Source organism: Mustelus asterias, unplaced genomic scaffold, assembly GCF_964213995.1.
Source record: "Mustelus asterias unplaced genomic scaffold, sMusAst1.hap1.1 HAP1_SCAFFOLD_207, whole genome shotgun sequence".
NCBI classification, from domain to species: Eukaryota; Metazoa; Chordata; class Chondrichthyes; order Carcharhiniformes; family Triakidae; genus Mustelus; species Mustelus asterias.
The window spans coordinates 184,096-206,936 of record NW_027590195.1 but is presented as its reverse complement, the minus strand read 5'-3'; the positions used below and the strand labels follow the sequence as shown (position 1 = coordinate 206,936).

Genomic DNA, 22,841 nt, shown 5'->3' with positions numbered 1-22,841 from the left:
AATTGGGGGAGTCTGTGGGAAGGCAAAGGAACGTCTGGTAAGTGGGAGGCTTTCAAAAGTGTGTCAAACAGGATTCAGGGTAAGCACATTCCTTTTAGAGTGAAGGCCAACGCTGCTACACATAGGGAACTCTGGATGACTCGTGATATTCAGGCCCTGATCAAGAAGAAGGAGACACATGACATGCAGAGGCAGCTGGGATTAAGTGAATCTGTAGCAGAATATAGGGGGTGTAGGAGTAGAGTTAGGAGAGAAATCAGGAAGGCAAAAAGGGGACATGAGATTGTTTTGGCAGATAAGGCAAAGGAGAATCCAAAGAGCTTCTACAAATACATAAATCCAAAAGAATAACTAGGGAGAGGTAGGGCCTCTTAAGGATCAAAGAGGTCATCTATGTGTGGATCCACAAGAGATGGGTGAGATCCTAAGTGAATATTTCTCATCAGTATTTACTGTTGAGAAAAGCATGGATGTTAGGGAACTTGGGGAAATAAATAGTGATGTCTTGAGGAGTGTACATATTACAGAGAAGGAGGTGCTGGAAGTCTTAAAGTGCATCAAGGTAGATAAATTCCCGGGACCTGATGAAGTGTATCCCAGGACATTGTGGGAGGCTAGGGAGGAAATTGCGGGTCCCCTAGCAGAGAAATTTAAATCATCGATCGTCACAGGTGAGGTGCCTGAAGATTGGAGGGTGGCAAATGTTGTGCCTTTGTTTAAAAAGGGCTGCAGGGAAAAGCCTGGGAACTACAGGCCGGTGAGCCTCACATCGGTGGTGGGTAAGTTGTTGGAAGCTATTTTGAGAGACAGGATCTACAGGCATTTAGAGACACAAGGAGTGATTAGGAACAGTCAGCATGGCTTTGTGAGTGGAAAATCATGTCTCACAAATTTGACTGAGTTTTTTGTAGGGGTAACCAGAAAGGTAGATGAGGATCGTGCAGTTGATATCTACATAGACTTTAGCAAGGCCTTTGACAAGATACTGCATGATAGCTTGTTGCATAAGGTTAAATCTCACAGGATCCAGGCTGAGGTAGCCAAATGGATACAAAATTGGCTTGATGACAGAAGACAGAGGGTGGTTGTAGAACAATGTTTTTCAAACTGGAGGCCTGTGACCAGCAGTGTACCTCAGTAGTCAGTGTTGGGTCCATTGTTATTTGTCATTTATATTAATGATTTGGATGAGAATATGGGAGGCATGGTTAGTAAGTTTGCAGATGATACCAAGATTGGTGGCAGAGTGGACAGTGAAGAAAGTTATCTTGGATTGCAACGGGATCTTGATCAATTGGGCCAGTGGGCTGACGAATGGCTGATGGAGTTTAATTTAGATAAATGCGAGGTGATGCATTTTGGTAGATTGAACCAGGGCAGGATTTACTCAGTTAATGGTAGGGCGTTGGGGAGAGTTACAGAACAAAGAGATCTTGAGGTACAGCTTTATAGAGGTCTATAAAATAATGAGGGGTATAGATCAGCTGGATAGTCAATATCTTTTCCCAAAGGTGGGGGCATCCGAAACTAGAGGGCATAGATTTAAGGTGAGAGGGGAGAGATACAAAAGTGTCCAGAGGGGCAATTTTTTCTCACAGAGGGTGGTGAGTGTCTGGAACAAGCTACCAGAGGCGGGTACAATTTTGTCTTTTAAAAAACATTTAGACAGTTACATGGGCAAGCTGGGTATAGAGGCCAAATACGGGCAATTGGGACTAGCTTAGCGGTTTAACAAAAAAGGGCGGCATGGACAAGTTGGGCCAAAAGGCCTGTTTCCATGCTGTAAACCTCTATGACTCTAAGATGCGTGGGAAAAACTTTAGAGGAGATGTGCGAGGCAAGTGTTTTGCACAGAGGGTGGTGAATGTCTGGAACGCGCTGCCTGGGGAGGTGGTGGGAGCAAATACGATAGCGGGATTTAAGGGGCAACTAGAAGAATACATTAATAGGATGGGAATGGAAGGATACAGACTCCATAAGTGCAGACGGTTTTAGTTTAGGCAAACATCATGATCGGCGCAGGCTTGGAGGGCCAAAGAGCCCGTTCCTGTGCTGTACTTTTCTTTGTTCAATTTAGTCTCTTAAAGAGCATAGTTTAAAGTTAAAGTTTTATTTATTAGGCACAAGTAGGGCTTACATTAACACTGCAATGAAGTTACTGTGAAAATCCCCTAGTCACTACACTCCGGTGCACGTCTTTCAGAATGTGGGAGGAAACCGGAGGACCCAGAAGAAACCATGCAGACACGGGGAGAACGTGCAAACTCCACTCTCTAACCCAATCTCACCACCTCCATCTCCATTTCTCAGGCTGAGTCCTCGTACATCTGTCTTGGGCTTTCTGTGGTGGAGTATCCCATCTGCACTGGTCCCGTTATTGGGAGGACATCTCCTGGGATCCACAGGGAACTCTCTCTGAAATTCCGTAAGTGGACATTGTCTCCTGTTTCACAGTCCTGTCAGCCTTATCTCCATCCCTTTTTTGGTCTTCTTGTTTTCCTTCAATTTTGCCTCCCAGGTTTGGGGGGGTGAGGATAGCCTGATCTGAAGGCATCGGACCATCAATAGCTCCACCAGGGCTACTCACATCATCATGTCAAGAAACTTGGCATGTCAGCTGCGACTCTCACCAACTTTTACAAATGCACCATAGAAAGCATTCTTTCTGGTTATATCACAGCTTGGTCTGGGGCTCCTGCTCTGCCCAAAACCGCAAGGAACTACAAAATGTTGTGGATGTAACCCAATCCATCACGCAAACCAGCCTCCCATCCATTTACTCTGTCTACACTTCCTGCTGCCTTCGAAAAGCAGCTCACATAAATTAAGGACCCCTTGCACCCTGGACATTCTCTCTTCCACCGTCTTCTGTCGGGAAACCGCTTGGGCGGCACGGTAGCACAGTGGTTAGCACTGCTGCTTCACAGCTCCAGGGTCCCGGGTTCGATTCCCGGCTCGGGTCACTGTCTGTGTGGAGTTTGCACATTCTCCTCGTGTCTGCGTGGGTTTCCTCCGGGTGCTCCGGTTTCCTCCCACAGTCCAAAGATGTGCGGGTTAGGTTGATTGGCCAGGTTAAAAATTGCCCCTTAGAGTCCTGGGATGTGTAGGTTAGAGGGATTAGCGGGTAAATATGTGGGGGTAGGGCCTGGGTGGGATTGTGGTCGGTGCAGACTCGATGGGCCGAATGGCCTCCTTCTGCACTGTAGGGTTTCTATGATTTCTATGATTTCTATGAAAGCGATACAAAAGTCTGAGGTCACGTATCAACCAACTCAAGAACAGCTTCTTTCCTCCTGCCATCAGACTTTTGAATGGACCTACCTCGCGTTAAGTTGATCTTTCTCTACACCCTAACTATGACTGTAACACGACATTCTGCACTCTCTCGTTTCCTTCTCAATGAATGGTATGCTTCATCTGTATAGCATGCGAGAAACAATACTTTTCACGGTATGTTAATACATGTGACAATAATAAATCAAATCAAATCAGATCAAAATCAAATCAAATGTGGGGTGGTGTCCTATAATTGAAAAGGAAATGTGCAAGCTTTGTTTCCAAGGAGTTTCCCATTTGTTTTTTCATGTTGTTCTTGAATACCTGGACTGCTCACTCAGCCAGGCCATTTGAAGATGGGTGATAGGGTGCCATGCTGACATGCCTCACTCCATTTGTGCTCCTGAAGGTTTGATAAATGGAGACCCGGTTTCTGTTACAAGGATCTCAGGTACGCCATGTGTGCAGAAAGATTGCCGGAGATTTTCTATGGGGTTATATGGGGTAGTACAGACACGTCAATCCACTTTGAATGGACATCAGTCAGAATTAATATAGAGCCATACATGGCTCTGCAAAGGTCTATGTGTGCTCACACCCAGGGTGTCCAGGCCATTCCCAAGGGTGCAAGGACGCTGCTGGTGAGACCTTCTGATTTTCATGTCAGGTTGTGCATCACTTGACCAATATCTACCAGACCAGCCAGACATTGCAAACATTTTCATTTTAGAAATCCCTGGGTGGTCATTGTGCACTTCTTGGAGGATTGGCTCTGGCCTGCATGTGGGACAACCACCCAGGCTACCACAAGGTAATACCATCCTCAATGCTCAATTCTGGATATTTGGAACAAGAAATTTTAAGTTAATCTGTGGGACGCCCTCGTGGTTCATGGATTTGGATGATATGATGTAGCTTTGACAACATGGGGTCCTTATGGGTCCAGGCCTGGATTTGCTTGGCAGATACTGGCAGAGTGTCCACGAAATTCAATGTCATGCTGAACTTCATCCGTTATCAGAGTTGAGCATAAGATGGTGGGTAGTGGCAGGTGCTCAAGACATCCACGTTGGCGAACTGTCTCCCGGACGATGTTGACGGGCATATTCACTGGCACCGAACAGCAATGCCCAGCATTGTATCTGAGCTGATGATATGGGAGGAATCATCTCGCTTTCTGCAAAGAGGCCTAACAAAGGTTTATAGTCTGTCACTATGTGGGGCGGCACGATGGCTCAGTGGTTAGCACAGCTGCCTCACAGTGCCAGGGACCCAGGTTCGATTCCTGGCTTGGGTCACTGTCTGTATGGAGTTTGTACATTCTCCCCATGTCTGTGTGGGTTTCCTCCGGGTGCTCCAGTTTCCTCCCACAGTTCAAAGATGTGCGGGTTAGGTGGATTGGCCACGTTAAAATTGACCCTCATGTCAAGGCGATTAGTAGGGTAAATATGTGGGGTTACAGGAATAGGGCCTGGGTGGGATTGTGGTTGGTGCAGACTCGATGGGCTTCCTTCTGCACTGTAGGGATTCTATGACTGGTGAAATGCCGACCATAGACATATTGGTGGAATATTTTCACCATGAATACCATGGCCAAACCTTGCTACTCCATCTGGACATACTTCCTTTTTGCATCTGCCAGAGTTTGCGATCTGTATGCGATTGAACGTTCTATGCTATCGTCCCAATGCTGTGACAAAACTGCCCCCATCCCATAGAGGGGAGGCATCACAGGTCACGATTTTCGTATGGACTAGGATATTTGTAGTTTGACATTTGAAAAGGTTTAGTCTTGTGCCATTCGGCCCATCGAGCCTACTCCGATCATAATCCCACCCAGACCCTATCCCCATAACCCCATGCATTTCCCTTAGCTAATCCCCTGACACTGAGGGGCAATTTTTGTATGGCCAATCCACTGAACCTGCACATCTTTGGAGTGTGGGAGAAACCGGAGCACCTGGAGGAAACCCACGCAGACACGAGGAGAACATGCAGACTCATTCCAAAAGGGAATGGGGAGAATGTGGGACTTGTTCCCATGGGGGATGGGGGGGATGGGGAGAATGTGGGAGTGGTTCCCACGGGGAGTGGGGAGAATGTGGGGCTCATTCCCATGGGGAGTGGGAGAATGTGGGTCTCGTTATCACAGGGAATGGGGAGAATGTGGGACTCGGTCCCATGGGGAGTGGGGAGAATGTTGCCACAACATCTCTTTTTAGCAGGGCAAGGAGAGGTGGCAGCAGGGTCACGAGGTTCAGTATAAATTTCCCGTAGTAAGTTATGAGATCATTCATAGAATCCTTACAGTGCAGAAAAGGACATTTGGCCCATCGAGTCTGCACCTGACCCATGCAACCCCATAACCCCACATACTTACCCCACTAACCCCCTAACCTAGCCATCCTGTGCAAAAAGGTCAATATCGAGGCTAATTCACCTGAACTGCACATCTTCAGAGTGTGGGAGCAAATCAGAGCACCTGGAGGAAACCCACGCCGACACAGGTAGAATATACAGGTTCCGCACAGACAGTCACCCTGGGTAGGAATTGAACCCGGGTCCCTGGCACTGTGAGGCAACTGTGCATCTAGGAAACCCAAGGAAAGACTTCAACTCTGTTTTGTTCCTTGGAGTCAGAGCCCCTTTTAAGGCCTTCAAAGGGAGAATGTAGGACTAACTCCCACAGGGACTGGGGGAGAATGTTGAATTTGCTCCCACAAGGAGTAGGTAAAATGTGGAACTCACTCCAAAGGAAGTGGGGAGAATGTGGGACTCACTCTCACAGAGAGCAGGGAGAATGTGGGACTCGCTCCCAGGGGAGTGGGGAGAATGTGGGACTCACTTTCACAGAGAGCAGGGAGAATGAGGGACTCGCTCCAAAAGGGAGCGGGGAGAATGTGGGACTCGTTCCCACAGGAAGTGGGGAGAATGTGGGACTCGCACCCACAGGAAGTGGGGAGAATGTGGGACTCATTCCCACAGGAAGTGGGGAAAATGTGGGACTCCCTCTCACGGGAAGTGGTGGGAGTACGTGGGACTCACTCCCACAAGGAGTGGAGGAGAATGTGGGACACTGTGCCTCGGGGGGTGTGGGAGAATGTGGGATGCGTTTCCGAAGGGGGAATGGGGGAGAATATGGGGCTCGTTTCCACAGGGAGTGGGGAGAATGTGGGACTCACCCACATGGAGTGGGGAAAATATGGAACTCTCTCACAGGGAGTGGGGAAAATGTGGGGCTCGCTCCCACAGGGAGTGTTCAGATGAGTATTATTGATAGGTCATGGAGAATGGATAAACACATAAGGAAGAGAGGAAAAGAAGGACATGGGAATGGTGCAAGATAAACGGCAATGGACAGGACTGGCTGCTGTTGTCAATAATCTGGCTGAACTCCTTCCAATGGCATAGGAGAGAATGAAAACTCAGAGTGAGCAGGTTCAATAATTGCATGTCAACTCACAGAGGTAAGGATGGAGCTGAATCCTTCTTGGCTCATTTCATGTTGGAATGAAGTCATGTTTAGCATTCCCTGAGTTCCTGTGGGATTCAGAATGAAAGAGGAATCAGACTTTATTTTCAGAAATGAAATACAATGAGGTGGGCCGCTCTGCCATTTTGGTGCAGTGATGAAGGGTTGTCGTATTGAAGTGAAACGAAAGTCACCGCGGCGAACACTCCTGTCATCAAATCAGAGAGAAGGATATTCAACTCACACACAGGCTTCTAAAAGAATGCCTAAAGTGAACGAAGCACAGTGGCAAGAACTGATAGAGAAATACACTGTGAAAGACTGTGAGGGTCAGTTCACGGAGAAAGGGTCAGAAAAGAGAGAGGGTCAGTACAGAGAGAGGGTCAGTACAGAGAGAGCGTCAGTACAGAGAGGGGTCAGGACAGAGTGTCAGTACAGAGAGAGCGTCAGTACAGAGAGAGCGTCAGTACAGAGAGAGGGTCAGTACAGAGAGAGGATCAGTACAGAGAGAGGGTCAGTACAGAGAGAGCGTCAGTACAGAGAGAGCGTCAGTACAGAGAGAGGGTCAGTACAGAGAGAGGGTCAGTACAGAGAGAGCGTCAGTACAGAGAGAGGGTCAGTACAGAGAGAGCGTCTGAACAGAGAGAGCGTCAGTACAGAGAGAGCGTCAGTACAGAGAGAGGGTCAGTACAGAGAGAGGGTCAGTACAGAGAGAGGATCAGTACAGAGAGAGGGTCAGTACAGAGAGAGCGTCAGTACAGAGAGAGGGTCAGTACAGAGAGAGCGTCAGTACAGAGAGAGGGTCAGTACAGAGAGAGGGTCAGTACAGAGAGAGGGTCAGTACAGAGAGAGCGTCAGTACAGAGAGAGGGTCAGTACAGAGAGAGCGTCAGTACAGAGAGAGGGTCAGTACAGAGAGAGGGTCAGTACAGAGAGAGTGTCAGTACAGGGAGATGGTCAGTACAGAGAGAGCGTCAGTACAGAGAGAGTGTCAGTACAGAGAGAGGGTCAGTACAGGGAGATGGTCAGTACAGAGAGAGCGTCAGTACAGAGAGAGCGTCAGTACAGAGAGAGGGTCAGTACAGAGAGAGGGTCAGTACAGAGAGAGCGTCAGTACAGAGAGAGGGTCAGTACAGAGAGAGCGTCAGTACAGAGAGAGGGTCAGTACGGAGAGAGCGTCAGTACAGAGAGAGTGTCAGTACAGAGAGAGCGTCAGTACAGAGAGAGCGTCAGTACAGAGAGAGCGTCAGTACAGAGACAGCGTCAGTACAGAGAGAGTGTCAGTACAGAGAGAGCGTCAGGACAGGGAGAGCGACAGTGCAGAGAGAGCGACAGGACGGAGAGAGCGTCAGTACAGAGAGAGGGTCAGTACAGAGAGAGCGTCAGTACGGAGAGAGCGTCAGTACGGAGAGAGCGTCAGTACAGAGAGAGTGTCAGTACAGAGAGAGGGTCAGTACAGAGAGAGCGTCAGTACAGGGAGAGCGTCAGTACAGAGAGAGCGACAGTGCAGATGATCGACAGGACGGAGAGAGCGTCAGTACAGAGAGAGGGTCAGTACAGAGAGAGCGTCAGTACAGAGAGAGCGTCAGTACGGAGAGAGCGTCAGTACAGAGAGAGGGTCAGTACAGAGAGAGCGTCAGTACGGAGAGAGCGTCAGTACGGAGAGAGCGTCAGTACGGAGAGAGTGTCAGTACAGAGAGAGCGTCAGTACAGAGAGAGCGTCAGTACAGGGAGAGGGTCAGTACAGAGAGAGGGTCAGTACAGAGAGAGCGTCAGTACAGAGAGAGGGTCAGTACAGAGAGAGCGTCAGTACAGAGAGAGGGTCAGTACAGAGAGAGTGTCAGTACAGAGAGAGGGTCAGTACAGGGAGAGAGGGTCAGTACAGAGAGAGGGTCAGTACAGAGAGAGGGTCAGTACAGAGAGAGCGTCAGTAGAGAGAGAGGGTCAGTACAGAGAGAGCGTCAGTACAGAGAGAGGGTCAGTACAGAGTGAGGGTCAGTACAGAGAGAGCGTCAGGACAGAGAGAGCGTCAGTACAGAGACAGCGTCAGTACGGAGAGAGGGTCAGTACAGAGAGAGGGTCAGTACAGAGAGAGCGTCAGTACAGAGAGAGGGTCAGTACAGAGAGAGCGTCAGTACAGAGAGAGGGTCAGTACAGAAAGAGGGTCAGTACAGAGAGAGGGTCAGTACAGAGAGAGGGTCAGTACAGAGAGAGTGTCAGTACAGAGAGAGCGTCAGTACAGAGAGAGCGTCAGTACAGAGAGAGCGTCAGTACAGAGAGAGCGTCAGTACAGAGAGAGCGTCAGTACAGAGAGAGGATCAGTACAGAGAGAGCGACAGTACAGAGAGAGCGTCAGAACAGAGTGAGCGTCAGTACAGAGAGAGGGTCAGTACAGAGAGAGGGTCAGAACAGAGTGAGCGTCAGTACAGAGAGAGCGTTAGTACAGAGAGAGCGTCAGTACAGAGAGAGGGTCAGTACGGAGAGAGGGTCAGTACGGAGAGAGGGTCAGTACAGAGAGAGCGTCAGTACAGAGAGAGCGTCAGTACAGAGACAGCGTCAGTACAGAGACAGCGTCAGTACAGAGACAGCGTCAGTACAGAGAGAGCGTCAGTACAGAGAGAGTGTCAGTACAGAGAGAGTGTCAGTACAGAGACAGCGTCAGTACAGAGAGAGCGTCAGTACAGAGAGAGCGTCAGTACAGAGACAGCGTCAGTACAGAGAGAGCGTCAGTACAGAGAGAGCGTCAGTACAGAGAGAGGGTCAGTACAGAGAGAGCGTCAGTACGGAGAGAGCGTCAGTACAGAGAGAGCGTCAGTACAGAGAGAGCATCAGTACAGAGAGAGCGTCAGTACGGAGAGAGCGTCAGTACAGAGACAGCGTCAGTACAGTGAGAGCGTCAGTACAGAGAGAGCGTCAGTACAGAGAGAGCGTCAGGTCAGAGAGAGCGACAGTGCAGAGAGAGCGACAGGACGGAGAGAGCGTCAGTACAGAGAGAGGGTCAGTACAGAGAGAGCGTCAGTACAGAGAGAGCGACAGTACAGAGAGAGGGTCAGTACAGAGAGAGCGTCAGTACAGAGAGAGCGTCAGTACAGAGAGAGGGTCAGTACAGAGAAAGCGTCAGTACAGAGAGAGGGTCAGTACAGAGAGAGGGTCAGTACAGAGAGAGCGTCAGTACAGAGAGAGGGTCAGTACAGAGAGAGCGTCTGTACAGAGAGAGCGTCAGTACAGAGAGAGCGTCAGTACAGAGAGAGGATCAGTACAGAGAGAGGGTCAGTACAGAGAGAGGGTCAGTACAGAGAGAGGGTCAGTACAGGGAGAGCGTCAGTACAGAGAGAGGGTCAGTACAGAGAGAGCGTCAGTACAGAGAGAGGGTCAGTACAGAGAGAGGGTCAGTACAGAGAGAGGGTCAGTACAGAGAGAGCGTCAGTACAGAGAGAGGGTCAGTACAGAGAGAGCGTCAGTACAGAGAGAGGGTCAGTACAGAGAGAGGGTCAGTACAGAGAGAGTGTCAGTACAGGGAGATGGTCAGTACAGAGAGAGCGTCAGTACAGAGAGAGTGTCAGTACAGGGAGATGGTCAGTACAGAGAGAGCGTCAGTACAGAGAGAGCGTCAGTACAGAGAGAGGGTCAGTACAGAGAGAGGGTCAGTACAGAGAGAGCGTCAGTACAGAGAGAGGGTCAGTACGGAGAGAGCGTCAGTACAGAGAGAGTGTCAGTACAGAGAGAGTGTCAGTACAGAGAGAGGGTCAGTACAGAGAGAGCGTCAGTACAGAGAGAGCGTCAGTACAGAGAGAGCGACAGTGCAGAGAGAGCGACAGGACGGAGAGAGCGTCACTATGGAGAGAGCGTCAGTACAGAGAGAGCGACAGTACAGAGAGAGCGACAGGACGGAGAGAGCGTCAGTACAGAGAGAGGGTCAGTACAGAGAGAGCGTCAGTACAGAGAGAGCGTCAGTCCAGAGAGAGCGACAGTACAGAGAGAGGGTCAGTACAGAGAGAGCGTCAGAACAGAGAGAGCGTCAGTACACAGAGAGCGTCAGTACAGAGAGAGGGTCAGTCCAGAGAGAGGGTCAGTACAGAGAGAGCGTCAGTACAGAGAGAGGGTCAGTACAGAGAGAGGGTCAGTACAGAGAGAGGGTCAGTACAGAGAGAGTGTCAGTACAGAGAGAGGGTCAGTACAGGGAGAGAGGGTCAGTACAGAGAGAGGGTCAGTACAGAGAGAGGGTCAGTACAGAGAGAGCGTCAGTACAGAGACAGCGTCAGTACGGAGAGAGGGTCAGTACAGAGAGAGGGTCAGTACAGAGAGAGCGTCAGTACAGAGAGAGGGTCAGTACAGAGAGAGCGTCAGTACAGAGAGAGGGTCAGTACAGAGAGAGGGTCAGTACAGAGAGAGGGTCAGTACAGAGAGAGGGTCAGTACAGAGAGAGGGTCAGTACAGAGAGAGCGTCAGTACAGAGAGAGCGTCAGTACAGAGAGAGCGTCAGTACAGAGAGAGCGTCAGTACAGAGAGAGCGTTAGTACAGAGAGAGCGTCAGTACAGAGAGAGCGTCAGTACAGAGAGAGGATCAGTACAGAGAGAGCGACAGTACAGAGAGAGCGTCAGAACAGAGTGAGCGTCTGTACAGAGAGAGGGTCAGTACAGAGAGAGGGTCAGTACGGAGAGAGGGTCAGTACGGAGAGAGCGTCAGTACGGAGAGAGCGTCAGTACAGAGAGAGCGTCAGTACAGAGAGAGGGTCAGTACAGAGAGAGGGTCAGTACAGAGAGAGGGTCAGTACAGAGAGAGCGTCAGTACAGAGAGAGCGTCAGTACAGAGAGAGCGTCAGTACAGAGAGAGGGTCAGTACAGAGAGAGGGTCAGTACAGAGAGAGCGTCAGTACAGAGAGCGACAGTACAGAGAGCGACAGTACAGAGAGAGGGTCAGTACAGAGAGAGCGTCAGTACAGAGAGAGCGTCAGTACAGAGAGAGCGTCAGTACAGAGAGAGGGTCAGTACAGAGAGAGGGTCAGTACAGAGAGAGCGTCAGTACAGAGAGAGCGTCAGTACAGAGAGAGGGTCAGTACAGAGAGAGGGTCAGTACAGAGAGAGCGTCAGTACAGAGAGAGCGTCAGTACAGAGAGAGTGTCAGTACAGAGAGAGTGTCAGTACAGAGAGAGGGTCAGTACAGAGAGAGGGTCAGTACAGAGAGAGGGTCAGTACAGAGAGAGGGTCAGTACAGAGAGAGGGTCAGTACAGAGAGAGGGTCAGTACAGAGAGAGGGTCAGTACAGAGAGAGGGTCAGTACAGAGAGAGCATCAGTACAGAGAGAGCGACAGTGCAGAGAGAGGGTCAGTACAGAGAGAGGGTCAGTACAGAGAGAGCGTCAGTACAGAGAGAGGGTCAGTACAGAGAGAGTGTCAGTACAGAGAGAGGGTCAGTACAGAGAGAGGGTCAGTACAGAGAGAGCGTCAGTACAGAGAGAGGGTCAGTACAGAGAGAGCGTCAGTACAGAGAAAGGGTCAGTACAGAGCGAGGGTCAGTACAGAGACAGCGTCAGTACAGAGAGAGGGTCAGTACAGAGACAGCGTCAGTACAGAGAGAGGGTCAGTACAGAGAGAGGGTCAGTACAGAGAGAGCGTGAGTACAGAGAGAGGGTCAGTACAGAGTGAGCGTCAGTACGGAGAGAGGGTCAGTACAGAGACAGGGTCAGTACAGAGAGAGGGTCAGTACAGAGAGAGGGTCAGTACAGAGAGAGCATCAGTACAGAGAGAGCGACAGTGCAGAGAGAGCGACAGTACAGAGAGAGGGTCAGTACAGAGAGAGGGTCAGTACAGGGAGAAGGTCAGCACAGAGAGAGGGTCAGTACAGATAGAGGGTCAGTACAGAGAGAGGGTCAGTACAGAGAGAGGGTCAGTACAGAGACAGGGTCAGTACAGAGAGAGGGTCAGTACAGAGAGAGGGTCAGTACAGAGAGAGCATCAGTACAGAGAGAGCGACAGTGCAGAGAGAGCGACAGTACAGAGAGAGCGTCAGTACAGAGAGAGGGTCAGTACAGAGAGAGTGTCAGTACAGAGAGAGCGTCAGTACAGAGAGAGTGTCAGTACAGAGAGAGCGTCAGTACAGAGAGAGGGTCAGTACAGAGAGAGGGCCAGTACAGAGAGAGCGTCAGTACAGACAGAGCGTCAGTACAGAGAGAGCGTCAGTACAGAGAGAGGGTCAGTACAGAGAGAGGGTCAGTACAGAGAGAGGGTCAGTACAGAGAGAGGGTCAGTACAGAGAGAGCGTCAGTACGGAGAGAGCGTCAGTACAGAGACAGGGTCAGTACAGAGAGAGGGTCAGTACAGAGAGAGGGTCAGTACAGAGAGAGGGTCAGTACAGAGAGAGGGTCAGTACAGAGAGAGGGTCAGTACAGAGAGAGGGTCAGTACAGAGAGAGCGTCAGTACAGAGAGAGGGTCAGTACAGAGAGAGGGTCAGTACAGAGAGAGGGTCAGTACAGAGAGAGGGTCAGTACAGAGAGAGGGTCAGTACAGAGAGAGCGTCAGTTCAGAGAGAGCGTCAGTACAGAGAGAGGGTCAGTACAGAGAGAGGGTCAGTACAGAGAGAGCATCAGTACAGAGAGAGCGACAGTGCAGAGAGAGGGTCAGTACAGAGAGAGGGTCAGTACAGAGAGAGCGTCAGTACAGAGAGAGCGTCAGTACAGAGAGAGGGTCAGTACAGAGAGAGGGTCAGTACAGAGAGAGCGTCAGTACAGAGAAAGGGTCAGTACAGAGAGAGGGTCAGTACAGAGACAGCGTCAGTACAGAGAGAGCGACAGTACAGAGAGAGGGTCAGTACAGAGAGAGGGTCAGTACAGAGAGAGCGTCAGTACAGAGAGAGGGTCAGTACAGAGTGAGTGTCAGTACGGAGAGAGGGTCAGTACAGAGACAGGGTCAGTACAGAGAGAGGGTCAGTACAGAGAGAGGATCAGTACAAAGAGAGCGACAGTGCAGAGAGAGCGACAGTACAGAGAGAGGGTCAGTACAGAGAGAGGGTCAGTACAGGGAGAAGGTCAGCACAGAGAGAGGGTCAGTACAGATAGAGGATCAGTCCAGAGAGAGGGTCAGTACAGAGAGAGCGTCAGTACAGAGACTGGGTCAGTACAGAGAGAGGGTCAGTACAGAGAGAGTGTCAGTACAGAGACAGCGTCAGTACAGAGAGAGGGTCAGTACAGAGACAGCGTCAGTACAGAGAGAGGGTCAGTACAGAGAGAGGGTCAGTACAGAGAGAGGGTCAGTACAGAGAGAGCGTCAGTACAGAGAGAGCGTCAGTGCAGAGAGAGCGTCAGTGCAGAGAGAGCGTCAGTGCAGAGATAGCTTCAGTACAGAGAGAGCGTCAGTACAGAGAGAGCGTCTGTACAGAGAGAGCGTCTGTACAGAGAGAGCGTCAGGACAGAGAGAGCGTCAGTACAGAGAGAGGGTCAGTACAGAGAGAGGGTCAGTACAGAGAGAGCGTCAGTACAGAGAGAGGGTCAGTACAGAGAGAGCGTCAGTACAGAGAGAGGGTCAGTACAGAGAGAGCATCAGTACAGAGAGAGCGACAGTGCAGAGAGAGGGTCAGTACAGAGAGAGGGTCAGTACAGAGAGAGCGTCAGTACAGAGAGAGGGTCAGTACAGAGAGAGGGTCAGTACAGAGAGAGCGTCAGTACAGAGAGAGGGTCAGTACAGAGAGAGTGTCAGTACAGAGAGAGGGTCAGTACAGAGAGAGGGTCAGTACAGAGAGAGCGTCAGTACAGAGAGAGGGTCAGTACAGAGAGAGCGTCAGTACAGAGAAAGGGTCAGTACAGAGAGAGGGTCAGTACAGAGACAGCGTCAGTACAGAGAGAGCGACAGTACAGAGAGAGGGTCAGAACAGAGAGAGGGTCAGTACAGAGAGAGCGTCAGTACAGAGAGAGGGTCAGTACAGAGTGAGCGTCAGTACGGAGAGAGGGTCAGTACAGAGACAGGGTCAGTACAGAGAGAGGGTCAGTACAGAGAGAGGATCAGTACAGAGAGAGCGACAGTGCAGAGAGAGCGACAGTACAGAGAGAGGGTCAGTACAGAGAGAGGGTCAGTACAGGGAGAAGGTCAGCACAGAGAGAGGGTCAGTACAGATAGAGGATCAGTCCAGAGAGAGGGTCAGTACAGAGAGAGCGTCAGTACAGAGACTGGGTCAGTACAGAGAGAGGGTCAGTACAGAGAGAGTGTCAGTACAGAGACAGCGTCAGTACAGAGAGAGGGTCAGTACAGAGACAGCGTCAGTACAGAGAGAGTGTCAGTGCAGAGAGAGCGTCAGTGCAGAGTTAGCTTCAGTACAGAGAGAGCGTCAGGACAGAGAGAGCGTCAGTACAGAGAGAGCGTCTGTACAGAGAGAGCGTCTGTACAGAGAGAGCGTCAGGACAGAGAGAGCGTCAGTACAGAGAGAGGGTCAGTACAGAGAGAGGGTCAGTACAGAGAGAGCGTCAGTACAGAGAGAGGGTCAGTACAGAGAGAGCGTCAGTACAGAGAGAGGGTCAGTACAGTGACAGGGTCAGTACAGAGAGAGCGTCAGTACAGAGGCAGAGTCAGTACAGAGAGAGGGTCAGTACAGAGAGAGCGTCAGTACAGAGAGAGCGTCAGTACAGAGAGAGCGTCAGTACAGAGAGAGGGTCAGTACAGAGAGAGGGTCAGTACAGAGAGAGCGTCAGTACAGGGAGAGCGACAGTGCACAGAGAGCGACAGGACGGAGAGAGCGACAGGACGGAGAGAGCGTCAGTACGGAGAGAGTGTCAGTACAGAGAGAGCGTCAGTACAGGGAGAGCGACAGTGCAGAGAGAGCGACAGGACGGAGAGAGCGTCAGTACGGAGAGAGCGTCAGTACACAGAGAGCGTCAGTGCAGAGAGAGCGACAGTGCAGAGAGAGCGACAGGACGGAGAGAGCGTCAGTACAGAGAGAGGGTCAGTACAGAGAGAGCGTCAGTACAGAGAGAGCGACAGTACAGAGAGAGGGTCAGTACAGAGAGAGGGTCAGTACAGAGAGAGCGTCAGTACAGAGAGAGGGTCAGTACAGAGAGAGGGTCAGTACAGAGAGAGGGTCAGTACAGAGAGAGGGTCAGTACAGAGAGAGGGTCAGTACAGAGAGAGTGTCAGTACAGAGAGAGCGTCAGTACAGAGAGAGCGTCAGTACAGAGAGAGCGTCAGTACAGAGAGAGGGTCAGTACAGAGAGAGGGTCAGTACAGAGAGAGCGTCAGTACAGAGAGAGGGTCAGTACAGAGAGAGTGTCAGTACAGAGAGAGGGTCAGTACAGAGAGAGGGTCAGTACAGAGAGAGGGTCAGTACAGAGAGAGGGTCAGTACAGAGAGAGGGTCAGTACAGAGAGAGCGGCAGTACAGAGAGAGCGTCAGTACAGAGAGAGGGTCAGTACAGAGAGAGGGTCAGTACAGAGAGAGCGTCTGTACAGAGAGAGCGTCAGTACAGAGAGAGGGTCAGTACAGAGAGAGGGTCAGTACAGAGAGAGCGTCAGTACAGAGAGAGGGTCAGAACAGAGAGAGGGTCAGTACAGAGAGAGGGTCAGTACAGAGAGAGCGTCAGTACAGAGAGAGGGTCAGTACAGAGAGAGCGTCAGTACAGAGTCAGGGTCAGTACAGAGAGAGCGTCAGTACAGAGGCAGGGTCAGTACAGAGAGAGGGTCAGTACAGAGAGAGCGTCAGTACAGAGAGAGGGTCAGTACAGAGAGAGCGTCAGTACAGAGAGAGCGTCAGTACAGAGAGAGCGTCAGTACAGAGAGAGCGTCAGTACAGAGAGAGGGTCAGTACAGAGAGAGGGTCAGTACAGAGAGAGGGTCAGTACAGAGAGAGCGTCAGTACAGAGAGAGGGTCAGTACAGAGAGAGCGTCAGTACAGAGAGAGGGTCAGTACAGAGAGAGTGTCAGTACAGAGAGAGGGTCAGTACAGGGAGAGAGGGTCAGTACAGCGAGAGGGTCAGTACAGAGAGAGGGTCAGTACAGAGAGAGCGTCAGTACAGAGAGAGGGTCAGTACAGAGAGAGCGTCAGTACAGAGAGAGCGTCAGTACAGAGAGAGGGTCAGTACAGAGACAGCGTCAGTACAGAGAGAGGGTCAGTACAGAGAGAGGGTCAGTACAGAGAGAGCGTGAGTACAGAGAGAGGGTCAGTACAGAGTGAGCGTCAGTACGGAGAGAGGGTCAGTACAGAGACAGGGTCAGTACAGAGAGAGGGTCAGTACAGAGAGAGGGTCAGTACAGAGAGAGCATCAGTACAGAGAGAGCGACAGTGCAGAGAGAGCGACAGTACAGAGAGAGGGTCAGTACAGGGAGAAGGTCAGCACAGAGAGAGGGTCAGTACAGATAGAGGGTCAGTACAGAGAGAGGGTCAGTACAGAGAGAGGGTCAGTACAGAGAGAGGGTCAGTACAGAGACAGGGTCAGTACAGAGAGAGGGTCAGTACAGAGAGAGGGTCAGTACAGAGAGAGCATCAGTACAGAGAGAGCGACAGTGCAGAGAGAGCGACAGTACAGAGAGAGCGTCAGTACAGAGAGAGGGTCAGTACAGAGAGAGTGTCAGTACAGAGAGAGCGTCAGTACAGAGAGAGTGTCAGTACAGAGAGAGCGTCAGTACAGAGAGAGGGTCAGTACAGAGAGAGGGTCAGTACAGAGAGAGCGTCAGTACAGACAGAGCGTCAGTACAGAGAGAGCGTCAGTACAGAGAGAGGGTCAGTACAGAGAGAGGGTCAGTACAGAGAGAGCGTCAGTACAGAGAGAGCGTCAGTACAGAGAGAGGGTCAGTACAGAGAGAGGGTCAGTACAGAGAGAGCGTCAGTACAGAGAGAGCGTCAGTACAGAGAGAGGGTCAGTACAGAGAGAGGGTCAGTACAGAGAGAGCGTCAGTACAGAGAGAGCGTCAGTACAGAGAGAGCGTCAGTACAGAGAGAGCGTCAGTACAGAGAGAGCGTCAGTACAGAGAGAGCGTCAGTACAGAGAGAGCGTCAGTACAGAGAGAGGGTCAGTACAGAGAGAGGGTCAGTACAGAGAGAGCGTCAGTACAGAGAGAGCGTCAGTACAGAGAGAGGGTCAGTACAGAGAGAGGGTCAGTACAGAGAGAGCGTCAGTACAGAGACAGCGTCAGTACAGAGAGAGCGTCAGTACAGAGAGAGTGTCAGTACAGAGAGAGGGTCAGTACAGAGAGAGGGTCAGTACAGAGAGAGCGTCAGTACAGAGACAGCGTCAGTACAGAGAGAGCGTCAGTACAGAGAGAGGGTCAGTACAGAGAGAGGGTCAGTACAGAGAGAGTGTCAGTACAGAGAGAGGGTCAGTACAGAGAGAGCGTCTGTACAGAGAGAGCGTCAGTACAGAGAGAGCGTCAGTACAGAGAGAGGGTCAGTACAGAGAGAGGGTCAGTACAGAGAGAGGGTCAGTACAGAGAGAGGGTCAGTACAGAGAGAGGGTCAGTACAGAGAGAGGGTCAGTACAGAGAGAGTGTCAGTACAGAGAGAGCGTCAGTACAGAGAGAGCGTCAGTACAGAGAGAGCGTCAGTACAGAGAGAGGGTCAGTACAGAGAGAGGGTCAGTACAGAGAGAGCGTCAGTACAGAGAGAGGGTCAGTACAGAGAGAGTGTCAGTACAGAGAGAGGGTCAGTACAGAGAGAGGGTCAGTACAGAGAGAGGGTCAGTACAGAGAGAGGGTCAGTACAGAGAGAGGGTCAGTACAGAGAGAGCGGCAGTACAGAGAGAGCGTCAGTACAGAGAGAGGGTCAGTACAGAGAGAGGGTCAGTACAGAGAGAGCGTCTGTACAGAGAGAGCGTCAGTACAGAGAGAGGGTCAGTACAGAGAGAGGGTCAGTACAGAGAGAGCGTCAGTACAGAGAGAGGGTCAGAACAGAGAGAGGGTCAGTACAGAAGAGAGGGTCAGTACAGAGAGAGCGTCAGTACAGAGAGAGGGTCAGTACAGAGAGAGCGTCAGTACAGAGTCAGGGTCAGTACAGAGAGAGCGTCAGTACAGAGGCAGGGTCAGTACAGAGAGAGGGTCAGTACAGAGAGAGCGTCAGTACAGAGAGAGGGTCAGTACAGAGAGAGCGTCAGTACAGAGAGAGCGTCAGTACAGAGAGAGCGTCAGTACAGAGAGAGCGTCAGTACAGAGAGAGGGTCAGTACAGAGAGAGGGTCAGTACAGAGAGAGGGTCAGTACAGAGAGAGCGTCAGTACAGAGAGAGGGTCAGTACAGAGAGAGCGTCAGTACAGAGAGAGGGTCAGTACAGAGAGAGTGTCAGTACAGAGAGAGGGTCAGTACAGGGAGAGAGGGTCAGTACAGCGAGAGGGTCAGTACAGAGAGAGGGTCAGTACAGAGAGAGCGTCAGTACAGAGAGAGGGTCAGTACAGAGAGAGCGTCAGTACAGAGAGAGCGTCAGTACAGAGAGAGGGTCAGTACAGAGACAGCGTCAGTACAGAGAGAGGGTCAGTACAGAGAGAGGGTCAGTACAGAGAGAGCGTGAGTACAGAGAGAGGGTCAGTACAGAGTGAGCGTCAGTACGGAGAGAGGGTCAGTACAGAGACAGGGTCAGTACAGAGAGAGGGTCAGTACAGAGAGAGGGTCAGTACAGAGAGAGCATCAGTACAGAGAGAGCGACAGTGCAGAGAGAGCGACAGTACAGAGAGAGGGTCAGTACAGGGAGAAGGTCAGCACAGAGAGAGGGTCAGTACAGATAGAGGGTCAGTACAGAGAGAGGGTCAGTACAGAGAGAGGGTCAGTACAGAGAGAGGGTCAGTACAGAGACAGGGTCAGTACAGAGAGAGGGTCAGTACAGAGAGAGGGTCAGTACAGAGAGAGCATCAGTACAGAGAGAGCGACAGTGCAGAGAGAGCGACAGTACAGAGAGAGCGTCAGTACAGAGAGAGGGTCAGTACAGAGAGAGTGTCAGTACAGAGAGAGCGTCAGTACAGAGAGAGTGTCAGTACAGAGAGAGCGTCAGTACAGAGAGAGGGTCAGTACAGAGAGAGGGTCAGTACAGAGAGAGCGTCAGTACAGACAGAGCGTCAGTACAGAGAGAGCGTCAGTACAGAGAGAGGGTCAGTACAGAGAGAGGGTCAGTACAGAGAGAGGGTCAGTACAGAGAGAGGGTCAGTACAGAGAGAGCGTCAGTACGGAGAGAGCGTCAGTACAGAGACAGGGTCAGTACAGAGAGAGGGTCAGTACAGAGAGAGGGTCAGTACAGAGAGAGGGTCAGTACAGAGAGAGGGTCAGTACAGAGAGAGGGTCAGTACAGAGAGAGGGTCAGTACAGAGAGAGCGTCAGTACAGAGAGAGGGTCAGTACAGAGAGAGGGTCAGTACAGAGAGAGGGTCAGTACAGAGAGAGGGTCAGTACAGAGAGAGGGTCAGTACAGAGAGAGCGTCAGTTCAGAGAGAGCGTCAGTACAGAGAGAGGGTCAGTACAGAGAGAGGGTCAGTACAGAGAGAGCATCAGTACAGAGAGAGCGACAGTGCAGAGAGAGGGTCAGTACAGAGAGAGGGTCAGTACAGAGAGAGCGTCAGTACAGAGAGAGCGTCAGTACAGAGAGAGGGTCAGTACAGAGAGAGGGTCAGTACAGAGAGAGCGTCAGTACAGAGAAAGGGTCAGTACAGAGAGAGGGTCAGTACAGAGACAGCGTCAGTACAGAGAGAGCGACAGTACAGAGAGAGGGTCAGTACAGAGAGAGGGTCAGTACAGAGAGAGCGTCAGTACAGAGAGAGGGTCAGTACAGAGTGAGTGTCAGTACGGAGAGAGGGTCAGTACAGAGACAGGGTCAGTACAGAGAGAGGGTCAGTACAGAGAGAGGATCAGTACAGAGAGAGCGACAGTGCAGAGAGAGCGACAGTACAGAGAGAGGGTCAGTACAGAGAGAGGGTCAGTACAGGGAGAAGGTCAGCACAGAGAGAGGGTCAGTACAGATAGAGGATCAGTCCAGAGAGAGGGTCAGTACAGAGAGAGCGTCAGTACAGAGACTGGGTCAGTACAGAGAGAGGGTCAGTACAGAGAGAGTGTCAGTACAGAGACAGCGTCAGTACAGAGAGAGGGTCAGTACAGAGACAGCGTCAGTACAGAGAGAGGGTCAGTACAGAGAGAGGGTCAGTACAGAGAGAGGGTCAGTACAGAGAGAGCGTCAGTACAGAGAGAGCGTCAGTGCAGAGAGAGCGTCAGTGCAGAGAGAGCGTCAGTGCAGAGATAGCTTCAGTACAGAGAGAGCGTCAGTACAGAGAGAGCGTCTGTACAGAGAGAGCGTCTGTACAGAGAGAGCGTCAGGACAGAGAGAGCGTCAGTACAGAGAGAGGGTCAGTACAGAGAGAGGGTCAGTACAGAGAGAGCGTCAGTACAGAGAGAGGGTCAGTACAGAGAGAGCGTCAGTACAGAGAGAGGGTCTGTACAGAGAGAGCATCAGTACAGAGAGAGCGACAGTGCAGAGAGAGGGTCAGTACAGAGAGAGGGTCAGTACAGAGAGAGCGTCAGTACAGAGAGAGGGTCAGTACAGAGAGAGGGTCAGTACAGAGAGAGCGTCAGTACAGAGAGAGGGTCAGTACAGAGAGAGTGTCAGTACAGAGAGAGGGTCAGTACAGAGAGAGGGTCAGTACAGAGAGAGCGTCAGTACAGAGAGAGGGTCAGTACAGAGAGAGCGTCAGTACAGAGAAAGGGTCAGTACAGAGAGAGGGTCAGTACAGAGACAGCGTCAGTACAGAGAGAGCGACAGTACAGAGAGAGGGTCAGAACAGAGAGAGGGTCAGTACAGAGAGAGCGTCAGTACAGAGAGAGGGTCAGTACAGAGTGAGCGTCAGTACGGAGAGAGGGTCAGTACAGAGACAGGGTCAGTACAGAGAGAGGGTCAGTACAGAGAGAGGATCAGTACAGAGAGAGCGACAGTGCAGAGAGAGCGACAGTACAGAGAGAGGGTCAGTACAGAGAGAGGGTCAGTACAGGGAGAAGGTCAGCACAGAGAGAGGGTCAGTACAGATAGAGGATCAGTCCAGAGAGAGGGTCAGTACAGAGAGAGCGTCAGTACAGAGACTGGGTCAGTACAGAGAGAGGGTCAGTACAGAGAGAGTGTCAGTACAGAGACAGCGTCAGTACAGAGAGAGGGTCAGTACAGAGACAGCGTCAGTACAGAGAGAGTGTCAGTGCAGAGAGAGCGTCAGTGCAGAGTTAGCTTCAGTACAGAGAGAGCGTCAGGACAGAGAGAGCGTCAGTACAGAGAGAGCGTCTGTACAGAGAGAGCGTCTGTACAGAGAGAGCGTCAGGACAGAGAGAGCGTCAGTACAGAGAGAGGGTCAGTACAGAGAGAGGGTCAGTACAGAGAGAGCGTCAGTACAGAGAGAGGGTCAGTACAGAGAGAGCGTCAGTACAGAGAGAGGGTCAGTACAGAGACAGGGTCAGTACAGAGAGAGCGTCAGTACAGAGGCAGAGTCAGTACAGAGAGAGGGTCAGTACAGAGAGAGCGTCAGTACAGAGAGAGCGTCAGTACAGAGAGAGCGTCAGTACAGAGAGAGGGTCAGTACAGAGAGAGGGTCAGTACAGAGAGAGCGTCAGTACAGGGAGAGCGACAGTGCACAGAGAGCGACAGGACGGAGAGAGCGTCAGTACGGAGAGAGTGTCAGTACAGAGAGAGCGTCAGTACAGGGAGAGCGACAGTGCAGAGAGAGCGACAGGACGGAGAGAGCGTCAGTACGGAGAGAGCGTCAGTACACAGAGAGCGTCAGTGCAGAGAGAGCGACAGTGCAGAGAGAGCGACAGGACGGAGAGAGCGTCAGTACAGAGAGAGGGTCAGTACAGAGAGAGCGTCAGTACAGAGAGAGCGACAGTACAGAGAGAGGGTCAGTACAGAGAGAGGGTCAGTACAGAGAGAGCGTCAGTACAGAGAGAGCGTCAGTACAGAGAGAGTGTCAGTACAGAGAGAGGGTCAGTACAGAGAGAGCGTCAGTACAGAGAGAGCGTCAGTACAGAGAGAGGGTCAGTACAGAGAGAGGGTCAGTACAGAGAGAGCGTCAGTACAGAGAGAGTGTCAGTACAGAGAGAGGGTCAGTACAGAGAGAGGGTCAGTACAGAGAGAGCGTCAGTACAGAGAGAGCGTCAGTACAGAGAGAGCGTCA

General features: G+C 51.5%; 1 protein-coding gene across 4 annotated transcripts in view; it reads right to left on the bottom strand.

The window, feature by feature from the left end:
• Window positions 1-22,841, bottom strand: part of LOC144485644 (integrin alpha-M-like) — a 462,789-nt gene that overhangs the window by 267,027 nt on the left and 172,921 nt on the right. For 2 of the 4 annotated variants that reach the window (XM_078203742.1, XM_078203743.1), the window contains exon 4: window positions 6,740-6,816. The exons of the other annotated variants lie outside the window; for them this stretch is intronic. In XM_078203742.1, the coding sequence (XP_078059868.1) occupies window positions 6,740-6,816 (77 nt within the window). The remainder of the gene's footprint in view (window positions 1-6,739; window positions 6,817-22,841) is intronic. 4 annotated transcript variants of the gene reach the window in all.